General features: G+C 36.8%; 2 protein-coding genes and 1 pseudogene across 5 annotated transcripts; 1 reads left to right on the top strand and 2 right to left on the bottom strand.

The window, feature by feature from the left end:
• Positions 1-81: 81 nt before the first annotated feature.
• On the bottom strand, positions 82-6,007 carry LOC137712716 (uncharacterized). Of its 4 annotated transcripts, none has more exons than XM_088683873.1 (11): positions 5,753-6,007; positions 5,383-5,490; positions 4,162-4,207; positions 3,797-4,010; positions 2,943-3,716; positions 2,566-2,857; positions 2,091-2,300; positions 1,756-1,929; positions 1,164-1,361; positions 903-1,016; positions 82-652 (listed from the first exon to the last, which is right to left on the bottom strand). In XM_088683873.1, exons 5-11 carry the CDS (start codon positions 3,677-3,679, stop codon positions 308-310), a joined length of 2,070 nt encoding a protein of 689 aa, XP_088539999.1. In that variant the 5' UTR covers positions 3,680-3,716; positions 3,797-4,010; positions 4,162-4,207; positions 5,383-5,490; positions 5,753-6,007; the 3' UTR covers positions 82-307. The 4 variants fall into 4 exon arrangements, with proteins under 4 accessions (XP_088539999.1, XP_088540000.1, XP_068307954.2 ...); XM_088683874.1 differs by having other exon boundaries at positions 3,797-3,989; positions 5,753-5,881; XM_068451853.2 differs by having other exon boundaries at positions 2,943-4,010; positions 5,753-5,883.
• Positions 6,008-14,871: 8,864 nt separating this feature from the next.
• LOC148691376 (uncharacterized) lies at positions 14,872-16,484 on the top strand (annotated as a pseudogene).
• Positions 16,485-18,640: 2,156 nt separating this feature from the next.
• Positions 18,641-19,307, bottom strand: LOC137713098 (uncharacterized). Its single transcript, XM_068452354.2, has one exon. It carries the CDS (start codon positions 19,198-19,200, stop codon positions 18,874-18,876), a length of 327 nt encoding a protein of 108 aa, XP_068308455.1. The 5' UTR covers positions 19,201-19,307; the 3' UTR covers positions 18,641-18,873.
• Positions 19,308-19,509: the final 202 nt, after the last annotated feature.

Consider the following 19,509-nt stretch of genomic DNA (forward strand, 5'->3'; position numbering starts at 1 on the left):
GAAGAAATGAAGATCCCGTTTGATAACTATTTCGTTTTCAATTTCTAGTTTTCTCTTTTCGAGTCTCAAGCCTCTGATGCATTTGGAATATAGATTCTTCCGGATCGAGTTTATTGAGCATGAGTAATTTAAATCAGATGGCAGCTTAATACAATATACGTAAACGGTAATGGCTCGGGCCACATTTTTGCCTAAATCCTCTTGATATTTCCATTTCATTATTCACAGCTCTGTTTAAGTTTTCTCCATACTTTCATGATCCAGAAAACCAACGGGTATACACATGTCGAGTCCGCTCTTTTGAAAATTACGCAGACCACACCTCACGAAGGAGTTCATACCTCGCATTCGTGCAGGCATGACCTGTATGCTCATGCTTTCCGTTTCCATTTCCATTTGCTACGATAGCTGGAGTTGATGGTAATTTGTCAACGATGGATGAAAGAGGTGAATCCAACTCCTCCAGCTCCTCATCACTTGTATATCCCTTTCGTTGTACAACTGAGACATTCCTTTCCAGTTGCGAACTTCCTCCTGCTTCTGAAACTTTTTCTGCCACATCAGCTGAGGAAGGTGGGGTGTACACAACTGGTGCCGCTGTGTAAGGGAAGCTCCTCGCCAGTTCTCCCGACAATCTGCGCTCCATAATGCTCTGAAGAAATGATGAAAGGGTACGTCAAACCTTCAGCGTTGTTAATTTTGTTTTTGCCATAGCAAAAGCGCATTTCTTCATTAGAAACTACAGAATATGGTCCATTTGGTTTCACATTTTAACATTAAACAGAAGATCCTTAAAAAAAGTTCAAGAAAAAACGTTGTCAAATGTTTCAAACCTACACGGTTATAATTGCAAAAACACATCAGGCCACAGAACAAAAGACTGAATAAAAGCAAAAGTATACCTCGGCATTCAGTGCCTCCAATACAGCTCCTGGGACAGCATCTGGACAGAACTCGTCTGGTGTGAAGTTACAAAGTATCCGCTTAACTAATGGAAGACTAATTGATGGGCAGACCTAGTAAACATGAAAGGAAACAAATTTGAATCAGCCCAAAAGGAGAGGTGAAAACGACGCCAGAAAATTCAGATAAGTTGAGGCAGTTGAACTAAAACCACAGCCATTTCCTTTCAATAAGAAGGCAATGAGATTATAAAAACTAACCTCCTTTCTGATTCTACTATCAATAAGCATGTCTTTGGGAAGCATCAAAAGATCACTCAAGGCATTCAGAAGAAGAAAGGATTTATCACCATCCCCACTCTGCCCGTCATCGTCCTCACTACCAGGGTGATCTTCTTGCAGGGAATCATCAGCATCCATGTCAAATGTATCACTTAGCCATCTAGACCAATTTCCAACCTGCACGACATGAAGCCTCCTCATTATTTAAATCTAGCAATCACATTTTTTTAAAATAAGACCCAAGGACTTAAAAGTATTATGAGGAAGGAGGCACAGGTCATGCCCCTGTCATGGATTCAAGCAAATGGTGAAGAGGACATTCACATATACGGTTTTATGAGTAACTAGTGAGCAATCTAAACCCCAACTAGTCGTTGCCGGCACAAAGAATCTCCAGGTAAGGACCACAGAAATAGCAATATTGAGGCCTTCTAAGCAACAAACTACCAATTTTCCTTGGGAATCCTTAAGAAAATGCATTTATAAATGATGTGAACCATTCAAAAGTGGATATTTCTTTCTGTTTTAAAAAGAAGAAAAATAATTAAGTGAAAATGAGCATGATACTTACAGAATTCTTAAGTTGAGCACCAGACCCAAAACTCAAGTCGCCAGCGGGAATAGGTAGAACCCTGGAATCAAGAATGGGATCTGACACTGGATCAGTAGGGATTTCATGGGCAGATTCACGCAGAATAGCATTGAACATTGCCACATCTAGCCTTGCAACACAATGTTCCATTACCTAAAAGGCGCCATTGCAAAAGGAAAGCTCATACAAATGTTCTAGTGAAGAATAAATGATGAAGATGAGAAACTTTGGTGATTGAAATTAAATTCCAATGTCTGACGGAAAAAAAATTTAACCACAGAGGGTTCTTAGATAGATATCCAATGATTTCATACCATTCTTGCCAAAACAGGCAAGCAGCCACACTTATGCCCCCCTGCTCGAACAGGACAGAGTCGCTGAGAAGCATCCTGGAAAGCGTTTTTCCATAGGTTGACAGAAAAGCTACCTTGCTTCTGATCACCCAGTGCAGGTCCTGACAACCTTACAGTCGTCTTATTTGTAGATGAACTCTCAGCTGGAGATTGCATATTCGGAGTCAAAGCCTAAAAAGATAAGACTCTGGTCAGCAAAACATAAAAGCACATCAAAGCTACTACAAAAATCACAGGTTAAGTGACAATTAAGTTTTCAATCAAAATTAAAAATTATCATCAGTCTATATAAATTCATGTATACACTTCAAGGAAAAAAATGACCTTGAACATGCAACTTATCCATCAAACAATATGATTGTCGTGATGTACAGACCCCAGCCACCTTTAACTGTTAAAAGCAAGAATGAGAGGTTCTTTGTTTGTGTAGGCGTACCTGCCACCATACTGACTCAACAATCCGAGAGAAAATCCAGGATTCAACTTTTTCTAATGCAGCTGTGAAGGTTCCTGTCTCTTGCCAGTCATCAGCGAATTGCATTAAACTGTTCATTTGTTTGCTACCGGAACTACCCCTCCATTTCAGTGAGGCAGACTTCACTTCATTTCTCTTGCTAGTCCCATTTGACTCCGCAAACTTTACTGAAGGACTTGACTGGCATGAAATGCCAAATGCTTGAGATATGATCTCCCTTAGCACGACAATGTTTGACAACCAGAAGGTCAACCTTAACATACAAAAGGAAAAAATAAATCATTTTCCAGAATCAGAGAACAGTTGTAACACTATGAACTATAACATGATAATTTTACCTGGGGACATCATTGCCACAGGACTTAGCTATCAATATAAGTCCTGATACAGTATTCTTAGCAATTGTCGCTCGCTTGTCCTGAGTCCAATGCTTGCAAGCATGGATATAAAGTCTAGAAATCCGCCGAGCTGGTGTGTGAACTTTATGCGCAGAGCTCCCATGCTCTGGTACTACAGAGTAGAGGGAAATTTCAAGAGCAGCAACTTCTCGCAGCTCTTCTTCAAGTTTCTCAATTCGCATTTCCATTTCTTCAATCTTTCGTTCCAAAGCTATTTCAACCTCTTGTTCACCATTTTCTTCCGCATTTACTATTTCATGGTCACTTTCTACAGTCTGAGCACCATTTGAGGCCCCATCAAGGATATCACTTACTCTTACCTCTTTAATAGGCTCATCATCAACCTCCACAAATGATTCTGAGGAAGGTTCAACAGGAACTTCACTATCAGAAGAAGTTCTGGTTTTAACTCCCGAAGGCCCGTTGTTTGAATTAGTGACTTTTTTGGCAGTGTCATGCAACCCCTTGGATTTTGACTTAGTAGATTCACTACCAGATCTCTCCCTGGATCCATGAGAGCTTTTTGAGGAATTCTTCTTTGCAATGGTTTTGGGTACCCTTGAAGCTCTTTCAACTTTCTCGTCCTCAAGGGTGGGTGAATCCCCTTGAGATGATACGGAGTCCTTCATTGTCTCGCAATCTGACACCTCGTCATCAATGTTCTCTTTGGAAGTCATTGGAGTAGCTTTCAGATCTTGAGGCACCTCCTCAAACCTGTTGACATCATCTACATAATGTATAACCAAGTTTTCATTAACTTCAGAGAGCTCTGTGCCCGTGTTTGAATCACTTACTAACGTACTGGAGTCTGTTTTAGCATAAGAGTCTTTGGATTCAGTTTCTTTTCCATTCAATGTCTTGCCATTATTCCCTTGATTCGGTTTATTGTCTCTCCTTTCACTTCTTCCAGTCCGCTTGGTGTTTTTAGTATTTGGGGTTTTCCTTTTGTCAACCTCCTTCATGCTTAACAAGGTTTAGTTCCTCCAGCTACAACAATCCAACGAAAGACTGTGACATGGAAGAAAACAAAACAATCAACAACCAAGCAAAGCTCTTCTCCTTATTACTTCCTCAGCGACGACTTGAAAACGAAAAAACAAAGCAAAGAAACGGAGCCAAAAACAGCAATAGAAACATAAAGCAAAGGGATTACAATTACCTCTTATGCAGCAACTTCCTTCAACTTTAAAATTATTTCGGTCAGCCTGCAAATTGGACATTGTTATGGGTCATCAACCGGAGACTTTTATGCAACGTTTTCCATGCAACAAAATCAAAACGGCGCTACACTGAGCGCGTTGAGTGCATCACAAGAAATGCAATGAAGAGCAAGCTTATGACTACCCTATTTAAAGGTCGTCTCAGTCACAGAGCCTTACGTTCATTTCTCAACTTCAAAAGGATAGACAAAAAATCAATCACAAGGACCAAACAAAGTTTGTTTACTCATTGCAAGGGACTTGTAGCTCAAGTAAATAAGAATCGCACAGCAAAGGATTCCTCTATACTAGATTCGGATCCCCCTCCCCCAATATCGCTCAAATCAAAATCATATTTTGTTTACTCACAAAAAGAAAAAAGTATATCTATTCATTCACTTAAAGAAGGCTCAATTCTCCCTTCTTTTTTTTCTTTTTTTTTTTTTTATCAAAATGATATTCCAAACTATTCTAATATCCCGGTGAGTTCCTTTTGAATTTCAATGCAATATTGCTAATGCTATCATCACTGTTACATCACACCGACATATAAGACATGGGTATCCCAGTAATTCCAACCAGAAGGATCGGAATCGTATACAGCACGGGAGGGCCACATTTCGAAACAGTGACAATGATACATGTCAAACTCGTCTATTGTTATACTAATTAATTAAGACAGTGTGCCCGTCTTCACCCGAGTTCGAGCTTAAACTTCTCTTAACTTCTCTTAACGTAGATTAGAATAGTTTAAAATATCAATTTTTCGAAAAAATATTGTCAATTTTGGGAATCAAATAAATAATCAAAACATGACAAAAATCTATTATATTCTATGTCCACATCAAATGTGGAATAAAATGAATATATCTCGATCTAGCAACTGGCAACAGCTAAACCAACAAAAGATACTCAATTTTTTAAAATTTTAATTTTTAGCTTGACCAACCAGTAGAATCAAGTCAAATCGATGAAATTATAGAAACATCAACAAAACAAAAAGTAAAAAAAGTTGGCCGAATTAAGCATCACAAACTAACAAAAATGGTAATTTTCCCTTTTGAATTTAATCACAATCATTTCCTACATATGTTCAACTGACGACGTGGCAAGATCCTGACCGTAGAATGTAAAATAACGTGATGTTTCTGAAGTGAAGAAAGAAATGGGCAATCACGTACCAGAAACGTGACCGGAGAAGATCCAACGAAATGTAGCAATCCGAGCTCAAAACGACGCCGAACTGAACCACACAAACACCCGCCGCAGTCTCTCCGTTAGCCGCGCGACTGCACCAAACACAAAAGAAAAACGACACGAAAGAGTGAGGAAATGCCACAATTGAAGAACTCGAATTCCAAAACCAAATGACGCCGGAAGCGATAAGCTCAGAAGAAAAGGACAAGATCTTGGAAAAAGCTTCAGAATCCAGATCAGACGACTCAGAACACTCTAAAGGACGCGCTTTGGGGTGCGTGCCGTCTCTATCCGCCGGAAAATGGCAGCATCGAGCAGTCAAAAAAGTAACTGACAGTAAAAAGTTGTACTTACCGAAGGGGGTTTTTAGCTGTGCGCGCTCCGGGATTATCAATAATTTCACGCCGATTAAGAGCTTTTCAGCTAATGGGGTGTTAAATTTTGTGAGGAATTTTCGAGGGAGGGAAGGTGCTATTTAAAAGGGGTGGGGGTGACAGTGCGACGGGTACGGACAGGGGTTAGTGGGGTGACCGGGAGAGAGGTTGTCGGTGGGCGTTGGGTGACCGGGTAGTACCGGTTAAGGGGTTGCGTTACGCCGTTACGCGTCGTGGAGTGTAAGTATGGTATGGTATGCCTAAACTGCCATCATTGTTTTGGTGAATTACATTTGGAATAAGATTATCTTCTCTTTTTTTTTTCTTCCCCATCCCTTTCTTTCAATTTGAAGAGTCACGGTTAAGACACGTTAACATCTTATACTAAATTTTTATAGAAAAAAAAGACAAAATAGAGAATGTGAGAGGAAATGATGGAAAGAAGAGAGAAGAGAATCTTAGTCCATTACACTTATTTGGAATGAAAAAGTCTATTTAATCACCGGGTGGATGGGATAGGGAGGTGGGGTGAAAAGAGATTTTACTCGATTTAGTCTTTGAATTATCACCTCAGTAAAAATTAGATCACTGAATTATTATTTCGGTAAAATAAGTCTCTAAATTCATTAAAAATTGCTAATTTCATCCCTATTATATTCAAAGTTATTTTATCCAATTTTTCGTCAATTTGAGTCACTTCACACACTTTAGAGTGTAATATCATCATTGTCTCACCTATAAACCCTTAACATTTCGTATACGATGCGAACGTTACGTGTAATTTAGCCTCCAAAATTAATTTCATACACTATTTTTCTATGAAAAAATTACCAATCTACTCGTCGATGTGTATCACATATAAGTAACGTGATTTAAAGTGACAGAAAATTGAATATAGTAGCTTCAAATTTAATATTAAAGATGTAATTGGCAGTTTTTTATATTGCAATGACTGATTTTCCTGGAAAAAAAAAATTTAGGAACCTAATTTTCACTCAGATTGATAATTTATGGACTAAATTGAAAATTCACCCTTTACAATATATTAAGAACACGACGCATTATGCCATATATATTAAATGAGTGGATGGAAGTTTATTTTTGAAGTATCCCTCCACTTGTGTATGTATGTCCTGCATTCTGAGCATCCCGAAAAATCTCTCGTTTGGACTGGCCGTGAATGGATCTTATTGAATGTGATATGCTTTTAAGACTTGTAAGTTCAATCAACGTTTTCCTTCCTGATTCTCTCCGTGTCCACAATAATGTCATTTTATTTTGGCTATAAGGGAAGGTAGTTAGCTCGACCAAAACAAAAAGGGAAAGGTAGTTAGTAACAGTTTAAAACATTTAAATTATTTTCTTGTTAGAGTTTCTTTCCTAGGTTAGGTCTTCTGCGTGACCACGTGATTTTAAATACAATGAAGTAATTTCATCCATGTACGTGGTTTATTTTTGTAATCTTATAGTTCTATAAACTAATTAAAACCTCGAAAGTTTAATCCAATGGGACGTTGAAAGTATTGCTTCTCAAGTTGGTGATGATAGTATTAACTATTCCCAATCAAGTAGGTAATTAATTAATGGGTTAACAAAATAAGATGGGATGGGCTTTACCATTCGTATCCCCACCACACTCACTGGCTCCAACATTGCAAATCATTATCCAAAACTACATTAATAAAACTCTTTTTATCAATTAAAAGAGTATCACAATAAAAAAAATTAAAGACAGTAATGTAATTTCACAAATCAAAATTTTACTGTTTTTTCTTAAACCTCACCTACATATAAGTTTATCATCTCTAATTTAAAAAATAAATAAAACTAAAAAACAACCTCTCTCCCTCTAAGAGATAAAGGGAATAGGCTAAACCTTACAATGAGCTTGCAATATTATGGTTCAAATTCGTCATTGGCGAGAATCAAACCTAAGACTTCTCACTTACAAGTGAAGAAGAATAACTTATACCGTAATATTAAGTGACAACCCTCAAGAAAAATTTAAACAAGTAAAATTACACTAAAATATAAACAATAGTATTAAATTATAAAATAAACCTGATGAGACGATGCGAACTCGAAGAGGTTCTAAGTTGACAATAGAGTTTTTCATAGAATAAGTTCATTGCTATTGAGATATTTCGGGTCATTGGAGTCATTGACACAAAATAATATAGTCTCTTATTTATTACCTTATATTATTGGTTTGACGATAAAATAATGGATATTGTTTGTGTTTCCTTTTAAGGAGAACCTACTTGTCTTTCACTATGATCAATGTATCTTTATCGTACGAACATTATAATCGAAATTGTTTGTTCTCTTAATCACCATCTAATGATTATGATCAAACGATCAAGGCTATCAAAATCAAGATAAGTAATAATTTTAATTATGTTTATACGGTAAAGATACGTTAACTATACGTAAAAAGCAAGTAAGTTTCCTATAAAAAGAACACCTGCATTATTCGAAAATAATTGTATTCCATCAAATTGCAACCAAGAACGTCTAAAGGGAGTTCCACCGTCACAAGTTTGGTCCATTTGGTCATCTCTATGGACCACTCCCACCGACAGTGACACTATCGGCACACTGAGTGATATCCTCACCTTAATTTGTCATGTCCCCCTCTTCCCTCCTGCACCGACGTAAATCCACCTTTTCTTGTCACCTTCTGACGTTAATTCTGCACAAATTTGAGGACCGTTCCTTTCCCAGCTTATTTTTTTAAGCATAAACAAATTAGAATGGTAGGATTGCTCTGCATCCACGGACCACATGCATACAAAATAAAAGAATTTAATAAAAATAATAGGGAAAAGTAGCGTTTCAGTGAAAAATATATTGTCACTTTATGGAGTAGTGGTTGAGTCGGGGTCCAGTCCAATTTAGGTGCATTTTAAGGTCCTACAATACGGCATTTATTTATCATAAACCTTTCAGTCATATGTTCTCCCCCACCCCCCCAAAAAAAAAAAAAGCCTTTCAGTCATATCAAAATGAACTTCTCATATGTAAACTGTAATATTTTGTCATTTCTTTGATGTGAAATCCTATTCTCCATCAGTTTATTTCTTAACTGAGTTGAAATGTTGAGTCCCACATCGGCTATGCCTATACAGAAGGAGAAATAATAGTTTAAATGCCCTAATCTCATTTCAACTAACACCGAGGTCTTTTGTGATAAAATTTCAAACCTGACGGATTATGTAGGTGGGAATTACTAAGTTGAGAACAATATCGATCTTGTTGAAAGGAGGTCCCTTGGCCCGTCTATTGGGAATAATATCGATATTGTTGACAATCATCACTTGACCCGTCTCTCTAATAATTCTATAGGAAGTGCATGCTCAAAGAGCTGTAACTCAATGTAGAGTGAATAAAAATAAATGATTCCAGTTCATGTTTGAACCAGGAAGAACCCAGATCGGTCATATATAGCAGTAGCTACAATTTAGCTTCACAAATAACTTGATCAAAAAATTACAAGAAGTGCAGCTAGCTGACAAATACGAACAGTAGATATATGAATTAATCTCCCAGGAAATAGAGTATTTACCCAAGAGTGATCCATAAGAAGCGTATACAATGATATATCAATTAATCTTCCAGGAAATAGAGTATTTACCCAAGAGTGATCCATAAGAAGCTTATACAATCTCCTTCAGTTGATGGATTATTCAAATAAGCTAATTTGAGGAACACCTCGTGGTATCTATTTCTTAATTTTTTTTTTTTTCAATAATTAGAACCATTTATATTAATTCATCATTTATAAATTATCTTTGTAAAAATTTAGACAAATTCAAAATTATTAAGACCTCTACATGTAGTAAAAAAAATAGACGTATTCAAAGAAATTGTGGAATTTACAAGAAACGGTAATTACGGAGAAGATTCCAGAGTTAAGGTTGGGAATTTGGGGAATGGGTTCGTTTTCCTTGGCTTTGTGACTGGGATCATCAATGGTGGGAGAGGGGAGGGGGTAGGAGGCATAAAAAAAAAAAATTGCATAAATCATGATCAATAACAAAAGTTTTGATTTGGCGAAGCCATGAGAAATACTTCGTCTCGGTTAGTTTGACAGAGTGAGCGGTGATGGGGCTGCAGACGGAAGAGGAAGCCATGGGAGACTGAGTAGAGAACAACTATAAAATCCTAGAACCGACGGGGGTGAACAGCAGGTAAGAGAGTAGAGGATCAGAAAAAAAGTTGTAAACCTAGGACTGAATTTTGCCTGATACCAAACTATGACTAGCATTTATAATGAAATTTGGTTACAATATATGAACGGTTTGACAAATTCCAACATCACCACATTCTCTTTGATGTCTGCCGTTTTCGGCAGTGTTGCTCGGAAATTTTTCTGAGTTTCTAACTGGTGATTGGCCTCTTTTGCTTGGATGCCGATTACTCCTTACTTATGGCTGTGTGCAGGAGGCGTCAGAGAAGGAGATGATCGGCAGTGGTCGGAGAATCAGCTGGCTGAAATTCCTCGAATCGACGGTGGAGAAAGTAGTGGATGCTTTTCGAATGTTATTTCATTTTTGGGCTTTTGGGCTCATTTTCTGTTTCTATTTTTTTTTTTTTTCTCCTTTCAGTTTAGGCCCTTTTTGGTTATTTATAGGTGTTGTTGGGTCTTTGTCTGTTTGTAAGTTTCTGTATCTATGTGTTTGGTTGTATTAAAATCTCCCCTTTGACCAAAAAAAAAAAAAAAAACATCCCGCCACCGGTCTCAGGCTTTGGCATTGAGGTGGTGACAATCCTTCTTGATATTTTCCTTGTTTCTTTTCATATTTTTGGTAGGGATTGCTCTCTCACTTTATCAATGAGAGCATTTGTGGTTGTGGTCACTCTCTTTTTATGACGAGGTGAGCTTTTGTAGCTATTATGACTTACTGCTCAACTCCGGATCTTAAAGCAACAATTGTTGTTCAAATATGAGGTGGCGATTTTGTGGTTTGCGCACTTGACAAGGATCATGCAAAGGAAGCTCGCTATTGTTGGAGGTGACTTGTAGCAGTCTTTCCTTCATGGTAGTTGCAAGGGTTCGAGGGATTCACAATCATGTTTTCTTGTTGTTGTAAAGTTTTCAAGTGATGGTACGATGTTTACCTTGTGTGTCTTCATGGTGTTAGGTCCAGCTCATAGGGCTTAAGCCTTATGAGCTTATCTCTCTTGTTGGTTAGGTGTGGGTCTCTCATTTGAAGAATCGTACCTCTAAAGAGCTTATTTTGTGTTATGTCGTTTTTTGTTTTGTTTTGGTTGTGATTTGTTAGTTCTCCTGGCAAAGAACTATGAGGGCATCTTCATGATATCTCATAGCATGGCTTCTTTGCCAAAAGAACGTCTTCTTTTGCAAGTTCATCAGAAAGGATGTAAAGTTTTGTCCTCGAGAGCATTTCTGTTTGGTTAGATGTGGTTATGTGGGGTAGGTTTTGTATTGTCTTTCTGTAGCATTTGTAATGATGGAATTGCATTCCTGGTGGATGATGTTCTTCAAAAAGAGCACTTGCTGAAAAGGTGAGTAATGGAAGCTTAGTATTCACCGATCGACCTAATATAATAAGGATATCACTGCACTTTGTGCACATGCATGCTGCATGCAGCTTCTCAACCTCAAAACCATGTGTGTTGGTAGGAGTATTTTCAAAGGGGGAAATTATACTTTTTGTGAAAGACACATTCATTTGCCATATGGCTATGGAGAAAATGGTCCCATGATCAAGGCCATCTTCTTCGCACTCAAACAGAGAATTTCAATTCCTAACTTAAGAAAGAATCCAAGATAGACTTAACCTTCCACTTATTTCTACAAGTGATGGGAAGGGAAATCAAACATGAGTCTTTTGATGCATAAGTAAATGATCTTAACCACTTAGCTAGAAGCCTCTTACAAATCGAAACAATGTTCAAAATAGTGTTTGTTTCACACTCTTTGTACCCAACAATGGATATGAAAGGTTTTGCATTCCAAAAAATGATATTCATTAGTTTCGACTTAATCTATCAATAAATTATAATGATAACCTTATCCTTATATTTATATCTATATATAATTAGTTACTAAACTCATTGTCAACGTGACATGTTGAGTGACGAGTATCGTTCCGTTAAAATTTGGTATGTAACACTACACATGTCAGGTGCAATATATGTCAATCTATACAACACTATGTTCCTATGAGTCTGATTTAAGTCACTCATCAGTACTAGAAGAGTGGTTTAAGACCATATATAACTATTTAACTTATAGGAATTCTTTAACAAGAAGGATTCCTATTTTTCAAAAAAAATGAAAACATATCTTGATGTTGGATTGGCTTTAATGAAATAGGATAGTTGAGATTAAATCACATGCCACACAATCTCAACCACACTATTTCATTAAAGCCAAATCTAACGGTCAAGAGGGTATCCCTATTTTTTTTTAAAAATAGGAATCCCTTTTGTTAAAAGGTCTGTTAACTTAATATGACACTAACTACGTCATATATATACTTTGTAACTACGCTCGTAAACAAAACAATTGCATCGGTGCAACGTGATCTTCTCTCCTGGCATTACTTTGACATGATCAATATGCACATGCTTATGTCTTTTCAGAATCACAAAAAGAAGAAGCAACCAGACAACACATGCGTATGTCTGATTTCATCCCACATGCTTGGAGATTAAGTGTTACAATTGGAAATGGAATAAATATTTTTTTAAACTTACTATTAACACTTTAAAAATCGAATTATGCATTCTTTGATAAGAGTCTTTTTTTTTTTTTTAAATTAAATAATAAAAAAATGAGAGTGCATTCTTAAAATTTTAAAGTATTAATAACAATTTTCTTAAATATATACCAGAACTAAATTATTAACTAGTCAAAATAGAAACACGCATTCATCATTCCCGATGGATCTCTTGCTGAACAATTTTTATGCGTAAAAAGTTAAAAACATGTCTTTGCATGCTGGAAAGAATGGAGCATAAAAGGCAAAATTTAGTTGATAATCTCTACTAATTAATAAAACATTCATCATCAACTAAAATTCTATAAAATTATCAATTTAACCTTTTAATTAAAACAGAATATGAATAAGAAATATAGGGCAAAAATGTAATTTCACACAACTAAATTTTGCTGTTTTTTTTTTCAAAGCCTCACCTACATGCAATCATAATATATCTCTAATTTATATATATATATATATATATATATATATATATATATAAAATAAGAATAAAAAAATAAAAATAAAAAAACAAAACAAAACTTCTCACTCCCACATTCTCTATCACTCTCTTCCTCTCTCCTTCTATTTCAAAAACAAAAATAAAAAAAATTATCACACACTTTGTGTGTGCCCATATGCTAGTTAACTTAATAAGTAAACAAAATACTCTAATTTAAAATAAAAATTTCTTGGATTTGCACACCGTCTATCTATATTTTGAATCTTTGACAGACAGACTGTTTAGAGCATCTCTAAAGGAGATGTCAAAATCCTAGGTGGAATGTCACTATACATATTTGACATCAAAAGTCTTTCCAACCGAAATGTTATTTGTTGACTAAATTTGAAGGTAGTGATTTGATGTCAAATTTGACATCAATGTCAAATTTACTTTTAATTCATTTTAATAGTGGATCCCTTATTCCACTAACATTTCAACCAATAAAAATTTTGTTTCAATATTTTTTTAATAATTACAATCATTTAAAGCCCCATTTAAATAATAAAATAATATTTGACAATTCAATTGGAGAAGTACAAAATTTGACATAAGACTTCAGATTGCCACGTCAGCCATGTTATAACATTTCCTTTGGAGATGATCTTAGGATCCGACCAACTTCTTGTTTAAAATTTCTTTTATTTATGAAAGTTCAGGTAATCATGCTTTTCCGATAGTTTGACTCTTAGTGTTTTTCACAAAAATTAACAGATGTGAAAGGTGTTACACTAACTATATATAATCTTTTCATGTATCACCTGACTTAATAAGTTGCAAGAATGCAAGTTCAAGTCTTAGAAATGATCATTCTTAAAAAAAAATCATTTGAATCAAAGATAGTTGTCTTCTAAATGTATTAAATAAAGGGTTAGTTCATCATGAATACTTTACTTGGTACTTACACCATCGATTTGTTGCATACATTCGAATTTAGATACATAGACGATCTCCGATTAGAATAATTTTTTATAAATACGATCTTCAAATGAAGATTAAGAAATTAAAGAGTCAATCATAAAATTTATATGGTGCAATAGGTGAGCTATGTTCATTCTCATAAAATTTATTGGGGGATGTAAGTTATCCTTTACCTAAAATCAATAATAAAAGTAAAAAGGTACCAAAATTATTTTTTAAAACAATGACAGTTTTGAGTAAACTACGAGGGCATATCATTGAATAAAATGTCAAAAAGAGACTTATCTCATGCATCACTTACGCTCAGTAGTGGATTCAGAATTCTAACTTCAGATGGTCCTAATCAAGGGACATTAAGCGCTAGTCCTGCAATGGACTTGGACGTCTATGTGCGCCTAGATGTGGTCTAGGCAAAGGCCTAGATGAGCTAGACATATTTAAGTAAACTTACTATATATCATACAAGTAAGTGTCTATTTACACTTAAAAAAAAAAAAAAAAGTTTACTTGTATTGAGAATTTGAGGTTTATTATTGAACACACAACATACAAAAATATCATAATTTTTACTTTAGTATTTTAGTGAATTGGATGGTATGAGATGCAAGTGCAAGCAACTATGAGTTCATAATACTTTATGAAGTAATTTTTAGGAATCGTATGAATTTATAGGGATTTTTTTTTTCAAAAATATGGTGTCAAACATATGGTTTTAAAAATATTGGTTAAGTAATACATCATCCCTTATGCTAGGATAGTACCACCTGATTAGACATCAATCCAAAAAAAAAGATGAGAGTTGGCCCCGTGAAAAATGGAGAGAAAAGTTTTTCTTCTACATTGTAACCAAGGTCCAAGATCAGAGTCATGGTGATCTTCTCTCTTCCACCACATGTCTAGACCATTGGGTGGCCCTCGGATGTCCAATTCATAGGTTTGATCACCATGGGGGACGGAAACGGAAAAAGAAAGAAAGGTAAGCATGAGTACAACTCGGTAAACCGAGTCAGCGAGTTGCCAGACGAAGTTCTTGTCAGTATATTGCCTTTCTTGCCGCTCAAGAAAGCCGCATAAACTAGTATCCTTTCTCAGCGATAGAGGTACATGTGAACGTCCACTACGACTCTCAACTTTGATCCCCAAAAAACATCATGCAGCGTGCGCTTCGAAAAACTGCGTAACACGTACATTGATTGGGTGAATAGTGTGCTAGAACAACATAAAAGCCCAGTAATTGAGCAGTGCAGGTTGCGTTTTTGTCTCTGTGATGGTAAAGATTTCATGTTCCATTGATGAAAGGTTTCAATTTGTCTCCTGCTGTTCCAAGTCCACACCCTTCTGCATCCATTGGGTTCAAATCCCTCAAAGTTCATTGTTTCGAAAGTGTTGGTGAGGCTGGAAAAGCTCTCAACTACATCATGTCTAACTGTCCAGTTCTCAAACGATTATCAGTACTACTCCAATGATTTGGTTAATTTAAGAGTAGTCAATCTGTCGAGCGCACTGAAGTACATAGAGATACGACAATGTTGCAAGATCGAGAGCATTGATATTTGTGGCGCAAATCTTGTATCGTTTTGTATCGGAGGTCGGATAAACCTTCTTAGGAACGTACCGCAACTTGTAGATGTATCCATCTGTGCTGACAATGATGGATTCATAGAGGCTGCCTTGAATCAACTTCCATGTTGGTTTTCTCAGCTGGAGACTCTCAAACTGGATGGAATACTGGTTAGTACATTTGTGGTGGTTTAACTTTATATGTTTGGTTCTCCTTGGTTTTAGTGGGATTATGTTTAATTAGTGCCTTATTGTTTGGTTTTCAAATGAACTTGGAGAATTGTGTTTTCCTATGCTTGAAAATCTCAAGCATTTGGAATTAACATTTGGTTTATATGATCATTGCAATCTTCTTCAGTTAAATTCCTTCGTTACGGCGTCTCCTTGCTTGCTTAAAGTTTTGTTGAATGTAAGTCTATGCCTTCTCAATTTTTTATATATATACAAGCGGTAACTGATCAAAACTTTAGGTTTCGAGAGTAAATACTCTTAACCAGCTCGGCTATAATTAAGCTCTTTGCAAACAAACTAAAATACCAATTAGGGGTGTAAGACTTGATGGAATTGCTCTGGTTTGTTCTTGATTCAGGTGCACTTGAGTTTCTATTCAAGAACACTGGGCAGAAGAAACGAAAAGAAAGATACTCCCCCCAAATGCTCCCATGATCACCTCCGAGAAGTCGAAATTAGAGGGTTTGAGGGACATTGATAATTTCCAACTTCTCGATTACTTGACGAAGACTGCTGTTAAACGGGAGCAAATTGTTACGAGTCTGTTGAAGAGTGTGGAACGAAGGGGAAGAAAGTATGACAGGCTTAAAGCAAAACATCCTCTCGTACTCTTGATTGGTGAACATGGCTACGATAGAGGCAATGAGAGAAGGTTGGGGCGCGTATTGCCGGAAACTGTGGTCAGACGCCGCTGGAGGCCAATGGGCCAGCGGCACGGGATGAAGAGGAGGGAATCGTGTATCTGCTTCTCTGAGCCAGAGCATTGAGGTAAAAGTTGAAAGTTTGAAACCAACTTTTCCTGGTTCTGAGACAGTCAGTATGAATTACCCTAAACTGGAGTGTTACAAGAGGGTTTTGCTCTAGAATGCTTATTTTTCCACCTCTAAGTTTTCGAGATTTTTTTCAAACAGACTAAACCTATAAATTCGAACTTAAATTCGTTCGAAAGAAGAGAAGTTTCTCCATAAAACATGAGAAAAATACACATGAGAACATCTGTACCACACATGAACCTATGTCCCATTACATGGAGCAACAATTAACTACAAACTCATGGTTTTGCAACATTCAAGGTTCATGGCATATATTTTAACCATACAGAACAACTCAAAATCCCTCAAAGATGATAGCTTCGATTCAAATAAATCTAACAAGAAAATCAACCTGAAACAAAGACTACGAATTCAATTGAAAAATAATGAAATACGAATAGCTGCTGATCCTTTTATGTACCCATTGTACCAATTCATCACAACCTGGGACTTTTCAGGGTTACCCTGTTGCCTATGTCTGAAAAACTTAAAAATAAAAGGACAGAGATAACTGAATCTAAATTTCATCAACGCCAAGGTCCCAACCTTTCAATTTTTATACCAAAAACAAGTTGCCAAAAATTGGGAAACGGTATGGAGTGACAATGCGACAAGAGCTCCAGCTTCTTGATACAAATGAACTATACCATGAAAATCCATCACATGTCAAATTAAAAATACCTCACTGATAAGTACCAGAAACAATTCCTTGATTACATAAAACTAGAACAATTCACCCGTTTGCATCTCTCAATGGTAATCAACTTGAAACATAATTAAACCCGCTGAAAGGGGTACCAGCCAGTTCAGTTATAGATATAGGTGATTACCACAGTGCTCTAGTTTTAGCTAACGACACCTAAACTATGTTTATGATTTTCCTAACAGCACAAAAGACCTCTATGATCAAACCAAGAAATCACCCAAGCATCAACCAAGTTTTATAATGTGAGACCACAACATACTCCATCCCACTAAAGAGAATGAATCTTCTTTCAAGAGTCAGACGACAACCTCAATGATGAAATATGGAATAGAGACAGTGTTCATGATACTGGCTAATCAAAACCTTTGAGTGCGTTATTTACCAACCCAAATACTTCCAAAGTTTCAGAGAAAAATTTCATTGATCTGCATTTATATTCTAAATGTGATTTGTAAAACTCATGGAAACCACAAATCCTGGCTCCTATATCACGATTCAGCACTTTGATTATTTCCGCACATACAAAATTTATGTTTCCAGGAAACAATTATAAGAAAAAGAAAAATGCTAAATGGTATCAAAGTTCTGTGGTGTTTAAGTTTATACCCTGATGCAAGAGCTTACATGCCATGTAATTTTCACATGATTTAGTCAACCTTTTTCCTATACATCTAGCATCATTTTAAGCAAAATCCCTACAAAATTTATCCTATTTAGGTTCCTCAAACTTCAACATAGCTTAAAAATTGATTCGAACATATGTATTTTGGGCACACTTCTTTCGATTCAAGGGTCATATAATTTCGTATTCTTTTTATTTTATGCTGAGATGATCTTTAAGGGATGACCTATGAGATGTATAGTTCGATTTTCGAAATATAACTTGTAGACCTATAAAGTGGGATGACATTCTCATTACCAGTGTTACTGTGTAAGTGCTAAGTATCCAGATATGTTTTATGCACATAGATTACAATCCTGGCTCCTAAGTATCAATTCAGCACTTTGATTCTCTCCACGCCTCTAAAACTTATATCTCCGAATGAACAATTACAAGAAAAAGAAACCCGCTAGCCATTCCCAAAGTTCTACAATGTCTAATTTATAAACTGATGCAAGCGCTTACGTACCATGTAAGTTGTCGCATCATTTTGTTAACCTTCGTTACACATCTAGGATCATTATCATTTTGTTAACCTTCGTTACACATCTATCATCATTCGAAGCAAAACCCAGTACAAATATATCCTACTTATGCTCTTCGGACTAACTATCAACAGTGTAAGCCCTTAAGGCACATAGATGGCATCCTAGTCCTAGAAATTTTCACGAATGCATCCTAATTCTATAAATTTAGCTACTGATACCACTGCATAATTCAAATTATAAGTATAAAAAACTGTAATTAGAGGCAAGAAATTGATGAACTATTCGATAACATCGAAGAGTAAAAACATACAAATAATTGAAAAACAACTAAATTATGAAGTAATCATCAAGCTTCACATCAAAAGCCCAATTAAACATCCCCAAACCCTTATTTCAACTACATATCATATCAACAACCGAAAACCCATTTCAACTCAACAAAAAAAAAGGGATCGACCTCAGAACAAACCGGCATACCCAGATCGTATTTCAGTCAGATTCGCCCGACCCGGCGACAGAGAGGCCGGCCTGCTCGATCTCGAGCCGTTCGAGGGCTTTCTGGTGAGCCCAAGTCTCGATGGTGAGATCAGGCTTGGCGTTGAGGCCAACACCGAGGATGACGATGGTGAGGAAGCTGGTGACGTAGCACGGGAGCTCCCAATCCTCCCATTTCCGAGACTGGCCTGGGGGAGGTGGGGTCCGATTGAAGAGGTAGCCTTTGGGTTGTTCCTCGTGGCCCGGGCTGGTCCACCGGCTCGGACCGGTGGCAGAGCCGCCGCGGGTTCGGAGCGCCTGGACGAGGCGATGGCGGAGCATTGTGGAGGCGGGTATGGTGAAGACTTTCGCTCCCAGCTCGTAAGGGAGAGAGAGAGGAAGAGAGAGAGCAGCTTTGTGGAGAGTGAACTTTTGATTTTCTGTGGTACTTGCTTATTTGATGGGCCCTTGCTATATAATTCTATGGGTCAGGACTCAGGAGGACAAGCCCAACTCCACTCACATTTATCTCCTTGGGTTTTATTTATTTAGGCCCTGTTTGGCAGATCGGATAAATGATCGGATAGGATTAGTTATACGGACTCGGGTGTTTGGCATTCACTCGTACTAAATAAGCGTCGGATTAATTTA

This window comes from Pyrus communis, chromosome 14 (assembly GCF_041283825.1).
Source record: "Pyrus communis isolate YQ-2024b chromosome 14, ASM4128382v1, whole genome shotgun sequence".
Taxonomy (NCBI): Eukaryota; Viridiplantae; Streptophyta; class Magnoliopsida; order Rosales; family Rosaceae; genus Pyrus; species Pyrus communis.

What these genes read in the sequence shown, in the direction of transcription:
- LOC137712716 (XM_068451853.2), bottom strand. Translation starts at nt 3,964, where the DNA reads ATGAAGGAGGTTGACAAAAGGAAAACCCCAAATACTAAAAACACCAAG. An exon ending in TGTGGCAATGATGTCCCCAG is followed by an intron (nt 2,858 to 2,942) that starts GTAAAATTATCA and finishes TTGTATGTTAAG; the next exon opens with GTTGACCTTCTGGTTGTCAA. An exon ending in TTGAGTCAGTATGGTGGCAG is followed by an intron (nt 2,301 to 2,565) that starts GTACGCCTACAC and finishes TTATCTTTTTAG; the next exon opens with GCTTTGACTCCGAATATGCA.
- LOC137713098 (XM_068452354.2), bottom strand. Translation starts at nt 19,200, where the DNA reads ATGCTCCGCCATCGCCTCGTCCAGGCGCTCCGAACCCGCGGCGGCTCT.